This window comes from Neltuma alba, unplaced genomic scaffold (genome assembly GCF_004799145.2).
Source record: "Neltuma alba isolate B1F8T4 unplaced genomic scaffold, ASM479914v2 tig00013128_pilon, whole genome shotgun sequence".
NCBI lineage: Eukaryota > Viridiplantae > Streptophyta > Magnoliopsida > Fabales > Fabaceae > Neltuma > Neltuma alba.
Genome location: NW_021637447.1, coordinates 17,485 through 30,783, shown reverse-complemented (window position 1 = coordinate 30,783; position 13,299 = coordinate 17,485). Strand labels below are relative to the sequence as shown.

At 34.6% G+C, this 13,299-nt stretch overlaps 1 protein-coding gene across 1 annotated transcript; it reads right to left on the bottom strand.

Moving 5' to 3' along the window:
- Nucleotides 1-248: 248 nt before the first annotated feature.
- Nucleotides 249-9,318, bottom strand: LOC114734705 (erlin-2-B-like). Its single transcript, XM_028922347.1, has 9 exons — nucleotides 9,197-9,318; nucleotides 7,503-7,626; nucleotides 7,330-7,404; nucleotides 7,192-7,244; nucleotides 6,927-7,085; nucleotides 1,106-1,243; nucleotides 785-999; nucleotides 576-684; nucleotides 249-488 (listed from the first exon to the last, which is right to left on the bottom strand). The coding sequence occupies exons 1-9, from the start codon at nucleotides 9,299-9,301 to the stop codon at nucleotides 396-398; spliced, it is 1,071 nt and encodes a 356-aa protein (XP_028778180.1). The 5' UTR covers nucleotides 9,302-9,318; the 3' UTR covers nucleotides 249-395.
- Between the last annotated feature and the right edge of the window lie 3,981 nt (nucleotides 9,319-13,299).

The following is a 13,299-nucleotide window of genomic DNA, read 5'->3' as shown; positions in this document are numbered from 1 at the left end:
TTAATAGTCAAACAAGCAGTTCTATTATAATTGGATATAGATGCACCATTTTAAATACCTCAAGGGTAAAATTACACCATATATAACTAAGTGCACCTGAAAAAATATTTCAGAATATTAGACGCACCTTAATCCTTTCTTAAAAATCCTTATTTTACATTAATACTCTTTCAGGGTCATATTTCGTAATAACTAATGTTTTTTTGCCTGTGTCATAACCAGTATATTGAACTAATAGATGCTGGACAAACGTAACTTCCAATGCAACACACGAGAATGTAAACTGGTTATATACAATAACAAACCAAACATAATATCGTACTAAATTTAATCACATATTATCCCGTCAGGTCTTATCCAGCTTAGCAAAAATGCCTCATAAGGCAGCTTATGATTCAGGCATCTGCCTCCTCTACTGCAAGTGCCTCTCTAGACATGTTTTGCAAGAAATTTCCAAGTAGCCTCTGATCAAAAATCATATTTGGCACCTGGCGAGAAAAACTCTATAAGGTCAAGCATATGCACGAGAACAGACGTTGAAATAGTCCGAAGAGACAAGGAGAGGAGAGAAATACCTTATCCCCAAAGAATATCTTTGTATTATCAGCAATGGCTTCGATGAATTTAAGCTCAAGAAATTCAGGGGTAAGCTTCAACCTGTTTGCTTCGGCCTCTTTTGTTACCCTTCAAATTGGAATTGGAAAAGGAAGGCCAATGCCATTAATCATTTCTTTCTTCTAGGAGGATAAATTATTGTGTCGTATTAGTGAATAACAAAACTCACCGGTGGAAGTCCGCATCTGCCAGGCTCTTCTCACGTTCTAGGTACATTAGGTTCTCAATCTCTTGCTGGCGCCTAGAGCCTTCCTTTTCCGCCAATTTCTGCTCCATAAGGATCTTGCTAACATTGGCATTTTTCTCAGCCTCACTAATAGCCATCTTCTTCGAAGTCTCTGCCTCCTTCTCAGATACTTTCTGTCTTTCAATAGCAATTAAGACCTATCCAACACAACCAAAAACATGTGTGCTCAACAGCAATTTTAGAAAATTTGGCCCAAAAAAAAAAAGAAGATGTTTCTAGAAAGAAATCCAGCCAAAAAGCTACCTTAGTGCGTTCCTCCTCCATTTGCTCAAAGTTGCGTCTGATGCTCTCTAGAACTGTGACACGGACACTGATAACTTCAATGCCTGGAGCATAACGGGTGCAATCAACTTGAAGAGCATCTTTCATCTTTTCATCAATCTGAATGACCCAAAATAGTCGCGTTGCCATAATAAATGTCAGTATGTCATCATCATTAGAGAGACAAGAAAAACTGGAAGACAAATGATATGTAATAGAGTCACTGATCTACAATACCACAACAGGTCATCATAAATTCTACAACAGCAATTAAACTTAAGACTATCATCAACTCTTTCAGGGAATGACAGTAGAATCTAGAAATAAAAGTTCATCAAGGCGTGTCATATTGCTTGAAAATTATAGTGTTCATGTCATTCCCCACTTTATCACCCATACATGAAAGTGACTTGTATATTAACTATAGCAATAAAAGATACATTTTTATAAGTTGTTAACAGTTATACTGAAATTGTAAAAAATTTTAAAAAAATTGTTTTCGGCCGCCGGACCTCGGGCGACCAATTGTTGGCCAATCACTAGAACTTTGGTGATGAGTGATGACCACCGCTGCTGGCATCGGAGCTCAGGCGACTAGCTAAAAAAAAATAAAATAAAAGGCAACATGATTATTTCAGTAAATTTATAAATGTCAAATTAGTTACTTGTAACTAAATTGGGATTTTGCAAATTTAAGTGACTATTTTGGTATTTCCAAGTTCAAGTGTTATTTTTGTGTCATTTTTCCATTTTTTTTAACTAGCATTCAATTTATAATTGTTATGCTAGTTATCATAATAATCAGTAAAAATTATTTTTAATTTCAATTTTTTATTATTTTATATGAATATATTAATAATATTTTATTTTCACTTTCCCTGTGGAACGAATTTGTGTGTGTGTGCGTGTGTAAATCGCTCTCAATCAAAAAGCATTCCTATCCATTAGGTATAATTGACTTTCAAACATTAATGCTTTTTCACAGGTTGTGATGCAACAAAAATAATACGCAATGTAGTACCCATGGAACGATTTATATTTTATAATGTAGCATTTGGATTTTTAATTTAGAACTGTTCATACCATATCAATAAATAAAAAAAAGCCTAATATATTCATTCGCGGACTGCAATCTACTTTAACATGATCGGGGGTTTCGGCCAGGGGGAAAAAATGAAGGTTGGTGGGGGGGGGGGGGGTGGGAGTCATTTTTTGGTGAGCTAATTGCCGTGGCTGCTGGGGTTTCAGAAGCCAAAATAGTGGTATATTACTTGTACAATTCAATTCTATGCTCATCAAATTGAATATCAATTTTATTTGTTACGTATTTGATTTTTAATATAAGACCTAAGAGTATTAAGTTAATTTGATACTAAATATAAGATTTATTTCTCATATTTATCAATTTTTTCTCAATTACCTCTATGGATATTTCCTCGACCATAATCAAGTAAGCAAGAAAGAATATTAAGAAAGATAATTATAATATTTTAGAAAAAACATGTCATATTTTTATAATTAACTAACTTACTTAACTTTTTTTTTTATTATATGAGGACCACACCCCAAACTAAAGAAGTCCAACCCAAATAAGAAACTAAGAAACCGGAAACAAACATAACCCAAACACATCCCAAAGCACAAAACAGAAGCTAGGAGTGACAAAGCGGCAACTTGGACGTTGCAATATGAGTACTTAATATATAACATATTTAATTTATTTGATTAGATTAAAAAAATTAAATAAATTAGTAAATTATAAGAAATATGATATTTTTAAAAAAATATCATAATCATTTTCTTTCATATCTTCCTTCCTTTCTTCTTATACTTGATTATGATTAAGAGAGTATTAATAAGAATAATTTAGAAAAAATAGATAAATATGAGAAATAGGTTTTACATTTAAAATAAATTAACTTAATAATTAGATCATATATTAAAGATCAAAGGAGTACATCTGATGAGGAGGACAAGATGGCCCCTTGCATCCTTTGCACCAAGAAAAGTGCAGAGCACAAACCACGGAAAGGTACCCTGGATTCATTTGATACGGGGAAAATGAAAAGGATGAAAAATTTTAATTACCATGAATTCGTTGGTTATGAGAAAAATGAAAGGGATGAAAAATTTTAATTAACTCAATTTTAAAAAATTGAAGTAGAACTTTTAATTAAATTTTATTATTCTTTTATCTTACTTATTCTCTTTATTAAAATTTTAAAATCCTATTTTTCTAATTTTTCAAATTGAGCTTATCAAAATTTTATCCCTCTTACCATTCTTTTCTTCATTTCTCTCACACCAAATACCAGGTAAAGGCAAAGGTACCTCAAGGGGAACTGAAAAAGCTTCCAGCAGATTGAAACCTGCCACTAAAGCCGTCGGAAGAAACTCCCATGGATCTCATACTGCAATACCCAGGCCTGCACGCATAACAAACAAAATGAAACACAAGCTGAACACTACAACACACTAACCAGAAGGAAAAACAACCAAAACTAGATAACTTGAGTAGCCTAAGCATGGAAAAGACAACCGTGGCAGTACCCAATACCCATTCCCCCAAAACTGTTTAAAATATGATAATTTTAACGCTACAGCTTCATGGGAGTAGAATAAACATAATGGAAAGCAGGTAAGCAACACGAAGAGGGTTCATGATCTTACATGTCACAACCATACACATCAAGCTAATCTTTTTAGTGGTTTCTTTCATCTCTTTGACGGTGCGATCCTGGTGCTTTTTGACGATTCAAACTAGAAGAAAAATCAATGAAATCATAGCAAATAAAATTACCATTTTGTTTAATGAAATTATAGCAAAAATACACTGAAAAAAAAAAAACAAACAAACCGTGCATCCCCTGACTCTGCAAGAGTGGAGGCTTTTGGAGCAATGAACCCGCGAATTTCTATGGAGGGGATTATCGCGACACTCTCTTATACTGCTTTTTTACTTAATATTAAAACTAATTTGATTTTTAATTTAGTACTAAATATAATACTCAGTTTATTTTATTTTTTATATTTATTTATTTTTTTAAAATAGTTCTTATGGTAGTTATATGTATCAAATATTTTATCAAATGACGCTTAATTAGTTAGGGTATTTTTAAAAAAATAACACATATTTATTATAAATAACTAATTGAACCAATAATCTTAATCTACTCAAATTAATCATCTAACTCTATTATTAAAGACCAAAAGGTTATAAGGACTCATGCAGTATGAAATAATACTCCTCTCTACTAAACATAGTTAGGCACAAGTTAAGGACGAGTTTTGATTACAATATTAATTTGTTTTCTTTTATTTTACTTTTTAAAATTAACGTGTCTAACTTATAAATGACTCCTCATTTTTTATTATAAGCTTCAAATAACTAATTGGAAGATAAGAAACAATTAGTTAAAATTAGTTAAAAGTAATAAATAGGTTAGAAATATACTTTTGTTTTCAAATACGCTCTTGTAGTAAATAAGGAAAAAGATGAAAGAAAATGTGTAGAGAAATGTGATAAGAGAGATTATAACAAAAGGAGTGAATAAATAATTAAGATAAAATTAGAAAAAAAAGTGTCTTAAATGTTAAGAAAAATACTAAATTGAAAGTTATAAAATGGATCATACTTCTCCTCTAATTTAAAGCTTATAAATACGACTGGAGGGAGTAGCATATAGTCTAATGTATAAGGTTATTTTACGGAGATTAGGTGACATGTACTGTAATAAAGAAATTTATTTAATTTTTTTAATTTATCTAAATTAAATAAATAGTTATTCCATCAATAAGGGTAGATGATTTATGAAATTTTTTCGTAAATCAAAATTATGTGTTATCCCATGTAAAGTTACGTTTACATCGGATGAGTTTTTATAAAATTGTTGCGTCTGATGACTTTATCATGCCGACCTTGGATATAAACGTAATTTAATTTTTTAGGTCGGCCTAATGACGAGTCGGGCTCAAAAATATTTCGCACAGGACTATATGAATAAAATTGGGCCAGGACGGATTCAGGATCATCTTCGAAATGTCCCTTCCTGGGACGTCCCTATTTATTTGCTCATGTATTTATGGTAACTACTGAATTTTACCCACGCTCCGGGTTTCACAATTACTTAGGTTTCGGACCTCTCTTGCGGAGTTGCGGATGCGCTCCGTCAGTCTGTCTCTCGCCTTTTCTCTTGCTCGCTGCCGTCATCCCACTCAGGTGTGTTTCCCTCTGTCATCCCTTCTCCTTTCCTCTCCCTCCTCCATGCCTAACCTCCTCTCTCCTTTGCTCTCGATCTTCTTTTTATCTTTACAGGCTGCAGCAACTTCCTGTTCGCGGTTCATTAACATTTTGCATCATTCACATGATCTTCATTGCACGACAATTAGGGGTTACTTGGAATTAATTAATTAAGTAGCTTTTTAATCGATTTACAGAATAACAGTACTTCTTCTTTCAAGTTAATCATGCAACCAGATCCAAACACGACTTTATAACAACAAACCAAACAGTACATCGTACTACATTATAATACATATCGTCCTGTCTGGTCTTATTAAGCCTAGCAAGAGTGCCTCATAGATAATGCAACTCTCTTTCCCAAGCAGCCTCTGATCAAAATTCCTATTTAGCGCATGCCGAGGCCGAGGAAAAATCTAGACGAGAGCAGACCTTGAAACAGGGCGACGAGGAATGGACAGAGGCGAGACATCTTATTCGCAGAGCTTGTCTTGGTATTATTAGCAGTGGCCTCGATGAATTTAAGCACGAGAAATTTTGGGGTAAGCATCAACCTGTTTGCTTCAGCCTCTTTTGTTGCCCTTGAAATTGAAAGTGGAAAAGAAAAACCAATGCCATCAATCATTTCTTTGCTCTAGCGGGATGAATTAGTTGTCTTGTGTGAATCAACTTTTGTTAAGGGTATATAGCAAAACTCACCGGTAGAAATACGCATCTGCCAGGCTCTTCTCGCGTTCTAGGTGCATACGGTTCTCAATTTGTTGGTGGCGCCCAGCAGCTTCTTTTTCCGCTAACTTCTGGCCCCTAAGGATGTCGCTAACACTGGCATTTTTCTCAGCCTCACTAATAGCCATCTTCTTCGAAGTCTCTGCCTCCTTCTCGGCTACTTTCTGTTTTTCAATAGCAAGTAGGACCTATCCATCGCAACCAAAAACACGTGTTCAACAGCAATTTTAGAAACTTGGCCCCCAAAAAAAGGAAGAAGATGCTTTTAGAAAGAAAAAGAAAGAAAGAAATCGAGCCAAGACGCTACCTTAGAGCGTTCCTCTTCCATTTGCTCAAAGATGCGTCTGATTCTATCTGGAATGCTTGGTTTTGTGACGCGGACACTGATAACTTCAATGCCTGGAGCATAACGGGTGCAATCAGCGTGAAGAGTGGCTTTCATCTTGTTACGAATCTGAATGAACCAAAATAGTCGTGTTGCCATCATAAATGTTAGCATGTAATAATCATAAGAAAGCCAAAAAATCTAGAAGACAGATTATACTTAATATAGGCACTAATCTAAAGTACCACAATGAGTCGTCATATATTCTATAACAGCTGTACGACCCACGACTTTCCTCAACTTTTTGAGGAAATGACGGTGGAATTTAGAACTCAATCCCTAAATGTTCATCAAATCAGCGTGTCATCTTGCTTGAACGTTGTAATGTTCAGGTTACCCGTAAATAAAAGCGACCATAATAATTAACTATAGCAATAAAAGATACATTTTTGAAGCGTTAACTTTTTTCACATCGGATTAACCAAAAAAGAGAGACACTTTGACACTCTTACCTGATAAAAATCATCAATATAGACCTGTTGAAAACTATGAGAACTGCAGAGCTGATTAATCTCGTCATGAACCTTGTCATATATCCATGTCTTGTCATAATGCATCCCATATTTGAGCAATGTCTCATAGACATATTCCTTATGAAGTCGGTTTACAACCTTTATTTGAACAATAACGGTGACCGTAAAAATCATTGCACTTAAATTTTAAATTTAAGAAAGCAAAAAATAAGATCAGCCAATGAATGATGTTGCGGATATTTACTTCTATCTTCTCAAAAATAATCATGACACCTCCTTTAGTTCCACACAATATGGCTGTCACCTGCAATTGTTACAATAATAATTCAACTTACTGTGCCATTTGCCAAGTGAAACCACAATGTTAGAAACTGCTCTAAACAATTTACCATATTTGTCTTCATTGTCACTTGAACAGGTTCATACTGTGTTATGAAAGGCATCTTCAAGTGAAAACCTAGAAGAGTCAGCACCAAGAACATGAATCAAACTCTGGGCCAATGGATGCCGAAGAAAAACAACAGCAACAACAAGAATCAAGAAGCAAACTATAACCTGGTTCTGTAATTGTTTTTAGAAGAGCACCTCCTCTCCAATACACGCCCACATGGCCTTCCGGGACTTGGTGCAGAATAGAAAGGCTATTTTTAAAGGATGATGGGGATAAAGGGATCAATACCTGTAGACAATTCCTCATGTTTTAAGTTTCAGATTGACTTTTGAGTATAATCAACTAGAATGTGATTCCAAATGCATATTTGCTTGTTAATAACAGAACAGTGAAACTTTCAACTCGGACAACATGAATAAATAAGCCATAGATAGTTAAAAATGTGAAAACCGTCACATTATTATTTGAACCGATCTCCTTCCTCACAAGGTAAAAGAGAAAAAATAACAAAAGCAGAGGCTTTTTTTTTTTTTTATCCCCAACAACGAATTACTGTACATGTAGTTGTCATTCCACAATCTAAATAGCGTAAACATAAGCACTAGAGACACATGTCCTTTCCCACCCAGATAAGGAGCAAGATGAAATATTTATTTATTTTGCAATTCAAACCGGAGGCACATAATAAATCTATCCCAGTGAGAATTTACAAAGGATTCTAACAAACATTTTGGGTCACACCGGAATCCGCAATCACCTTGAATTTCTTTTCCTCAATTCTCAGTGTAAAAAAAAAAAACAGACGTCGTGTGATGCACGGGCTGGTTTAAATCGCCTTATTATTACTTCACCAGTTATAAATTTCTTTGGGGTAAAAAAGGGGAACTTTGGATGATGTCCGCCACCATAATCAAGCCTAGACTCGATGTCAAACCAGACTATGCACAAAAGCGAATAAACAGTTGGAAAAATAAAACCATAATATATGAAGTGGGGAAAAAGAGGGAAAAATAGAATTTATATAGTTTGATTTAAAAAGAAAAAGGGATTTTCAATGCTTTGATCCAAGAAAGGGAAAAGAATTTATATACGGTTCACAGATGCGATCTCGGGCAGTATCGTAATTTAAGAATTTATATACGGTTGACAGGTAACAAAAATACACATGGCCGTGACCTCCAAGGCCAGACGACACAGAGGATACAATCTAGTGGCTGGTGAACTCTCATGTAAATACCTAGTATCGGATATATATGTATAATTGCGTAAAAGAATTTGATAGAGCAGGGGCAGATGTAGTTTGGAAAAGGATTTGGGAGTGGAAAGAACTATTGCCATTTTTACGGGTGCCATTAATGGCGGTTTTCTTAATCTCGGCTAGAAGGAATAAATTTTTTAATACTTCTCCAGCTTCTTTGATTTGTATGGAAAGAGAGGAGGATACTTTACATGTTGTCTGAGACTGTGTGGCGGCTAGACAAGTCTGGAAAAGGTTATTGAGAGGAAAAAATTAGGCGTCATGTTGCCTCTTTATGAGTGGTTTCTGCAAAATCTTAGCAGAAAGAAGGATAGACGGAGGGATTGGGACACTGCTTTTGCTGTAATTGTATGGTTAGTATGGCGGCCGAGAAATCGCTGCCCATCGGTAATTTAAAATGTGAACACCAGAATGCACAACTTCCACATCCACATACAGTAACTCGTGATTTTCAGCTAGTAGATAGGTGCCAACACACATTTAAACATATAATAATATTGAGATAGAGGACCACCATACGGTAACTTGATAAGATCAAACATTGAGAGATGAAGAATCGAAGAACAAAACCGAGTGTACAACATTGAGAGAGAATGTTACCATGGCAGTGACGGCGATGAATGGGAGAATAACAGTGAGAATGGAGGAGGTTTGCGTCGGAGGACGTGACTGATGAGCAAGAGTCCTCCGTTGATTTGGCTCCATGGCGATTATCTGCGCTGCCCGCCCAGTCACAATACACCGAACCCACGTCTTTCACTTCCGTTGTGGGCGGCGGGGAGGAATGGTAACAGAGAAAATGAATGCTCTGTTTCTTATGCAGTCTAAGGTGGAGGAAGAAGAACAAGAAGGCAGAACACGCTCCCGTGTCCCTCACTGTGTGTTGTGTAAAGAAGATGACAAGATATATAGGGGGCGGCGGGGACGCGCGTTCATGCCACGACCTACACCTGGAGAGAGTGGGTTTGCGTCAAGGCGTCAAAATATTTGTCTATCATGAGTAACATTCTCTCTCAATATTTGTCCCCACTAAATCCACTACTATTCTCTCCCAATATTTGTCCCCCCAATATTTGTCCCCCCCTAGTGGGGAGACAAATATTGAGAGAGCCTGTTACTCATGGTAGACAAATATTTTGACGCCTTGACGTAATTGCGTTTTCTTTCATGAAGTTCCACCCACGCTCTATTCTTACCATCCTCTTCCCCAATCCTCACCCTCCATCTCATCTGCAGCCAAAATAAAATGTCCAGATCTGAGATCTTTCGCATATACTGTTTATGTCTTTAATATAGGACTCAATTATTGAGTTGGCTTTGGTTCTAAATATAAGACTCATTTCTCATATTTATCAATTTTCTCTAAATTACCATATGGATACTCCCTCAATCATAATGAAGCAGAGGAGGAAAAGGGGTATTAAGAAAGATGATTATGGTATTTTAGGAAAAACGTGTCACATTTCTTATAATTAACTAACTTACCTAACTTTTTTAATCTAATAAAATTAGTTAAATGGGTCTTATATTAAGAACCGTACTATTCTTTTGACTAAAAAGAATAGTATACTACTTGTACAATTTAATTGTATATTCATCAAATTGAATACCAATTTTATGTTTTATATAATTATTATTTATATTTGATAACACGGCTATCTATTCAATTTTCAAAACGAATAAATATAATTAGCTTGAGAAATGGATTGTCTTTTGGCCTCTTGTTGTTTCTTTTTTATTTGGAGTAATTTGGCATGGTTAAATTCAATTTAAATGAATTAAAATGTTCTTTTAGTTTGGAATAAAGCTAAACAAAAATTAAAAACTCATAGAAAGTTAAAAAAGACTGTTCGTAGTTTTTTTAAAATAAAAATTAGATGAAAAGTATAAGTGATGAGTACCAAACAGTCTAGTCCTTTGGGGGAAAAAAAAAAACCTCTCTTATATCATATGAACATTTGATTAATTTTTGTTATTTATTTTTCTTCCGCCATCCTGCCAATACTCAGTGGCGTTTCCAAATTCCATCTCATGTCCCAGTTTGACTTTTCAATCTCAGCATCAACGTGGCACTACGGAATTTTGTGTTTTTTTTGGGGGGGGGGGCGTAAATCATACAATAATATTGAGAGAGAAGATCACTATACGGTAACGTGATATGATCAAACATCGAGAAATGAAGAATCGAAGAACAAAACCAAGCACACAACATTGAGAGAGAAGGTTACCATGGCAACGACGGCGATCAATGGGAGAATAACAGTGAAATGGAGGAGCTTTGCGTCGGAGGCCGCGACTGATGAGCACGAGTCCTCTGTTGATTTGGCTCCGTGGCGATTATCTGCGCTGCCCGCCAAGTCACAGTACACCGAACGCACTTCTTTCACTTTCGTTGTGGGCGGCGGGGAGGAATGATAACGGAGAAAATGAATGCTCTGTTTCTTATGGAGTCTAAGGAGGAGGAGGAGGAGGAGGAAGAAGGAGGCAGAACAGGCTCTAGGATGCACCTCCGCGTGTGAGATATAACAAAGGCGATGACAAATATAAGGGGGAAGCAAAAATATATTTAAATTTTTTTTTTCCGGTTTCTGGAAAAAGCCCCGGGGATGCACTTGGAGGGGTGGGCAGAAATTTGAGGCAAATTTGCCAAAAAAACCCTAAAAATTAAAAAATTACATACAATAACTCATTCACAAAAATTATTATCATTTACTTATTAATTATTGTCAAAACTAATACTAATATTATAACAAGCTTTCTATTTTTAAGGTTTTTTTAACTGCTTTTCCAAATTTTTATATAGACAATTTTGTTTTTATTTTATTTTCATACGATAAAATATTTTTATATGCATTTTGAAATAAAAAATGATATAACATTGTTATAATATAGTAATATTATTATTTATATGAATAATATTTTATATATTAATGCGCGTGTATAATATAAATCTATATTAACATAGAAAGAAAAGACGAGTATAAGCTTTTAGTCTTTTGACAATATTTAGAAATTATTTGTCAAGTCTCTTGGCCTAACTAACAAGAGTTAGTTTAGTTAGTAAGGAGTTGACTCATAAATTATAAGGTCGTAAGTTCAAATCCAGCTACTATGTGAGGACCTTATTGATAGGCGATTTGTAAATACTTTTGTAAGCACTATTTGAGCCTGGAAGCGTGTCTTGGCCTTGATGAGCTTTCAGACCCAACTCACCTAAGCTTTTTCAAATCAAAGTCTCTTGGCCTAATCAGTAATTTGCTAGGAGTATAGATTTGAATTTGAGTTTTAGTGTTTCAACTAGATTTAATTAGGATTTTTTTCTTACTAATTTCTTTTGCAATGGAGCATTTGGGTGTTTTTTTTAATTGTTTATAGCATATCAATAAAAAATAAGAAAAATTTCAGCTAACTCCCACAATGTTGTCTTAATAAATTTTCAGTTTTAAAAGATTCTTAAAATTTAATTCAGTCTCCCTAACCCGATAAAATTAAGTAAACAAATAAAAGGACTATATAGCCCTTAATGACAATATATATAAATGTTATTTAAATAAATTTCATGTTTTTATTTTTTTGTGGCAAATTTTCATATCTGTGGTTGTTATTTTCTTATTGTTTATTGTAAACGGTCATATATATATATATGTTATTTTTCTGTTGTTTCTTATAAATTTATATATATGCTTGTTACTTTTGTATTTATTGTTGTAAATGACATAATATGCATAGTTGTTATTTGTCTATTCTTGTAAATTTTTACATGTGGAGTTTTACATTTTCTATTCTTTGTTGTAAGTTTTCAGACAAGAATCATTATTTCTCTATTTTTTGTTATAAATTTTTATATGTAGAGCTGTGCATTATTTATTTTAAGGGTTAAATAGTCTTTTTACTTGTTCATCTAATTTTATTTTGTGTTAAGAGAGACTGAATTGAATTTTCAGAATCTCTTGGAAGCTGGCACTGAAGATTTATTAAGTCCACGGTGTAGAACCTAACTGAAATTTTTTCTTAAAAAGTACTCCTCTGGTCCTATTTATAAGGCAGAGAGAGAATACATTTTTGTCTTATTTATAAGGCACTGAGAGAAATTTTTTACATGAATGTACAATTTTACTCTTTATTTATTATTATGTTGACTTTGTTTATATGAAGTATAATATATGTTAAATAGGGATAAAGTTGGAAAGTTATTGAATTTTAAATGAGAGTTAATGAAATTTAAATTTTTTCTTAGTCTATGTAAAACATATTAAAAGTGTCTTATAAATAGAATTAAAAGAGTATCTAACAGTGTATTCATAGGAAATAATTTCTGTTCTGTGTCTGGCAAAGTTCGCAAGCGTAGAGACTTCTGGAAGGCTCGAAGCGAAATGCTCAAATTCAAAGAACGGAAGAAACCGTAGGTGTTATAGAGAGTGGAGAGAGAAAATAGAGAGAGAGAGTCTGGGTGTGAGTGAGCGCATTATGGCAGATGAGAGAGGTCCCCGCAAACTGCCGCCGGATCGTCCACAGGGCGAGACGGTGGAAATGACGGACATCCCTAGTAATATTCCGAGTACTTTAGATAGTGTGGGAACAATGGTTCCCTCATCTTTCCCAGAGCTGAAGAAAATGTCGACAGAGCTGAGTGATGGAAAAGAAGAAAGAGGGAAGTTACAAAGAGTGAGAGGCCAATACACTGGAGAAGTTTCTTTAGCAGC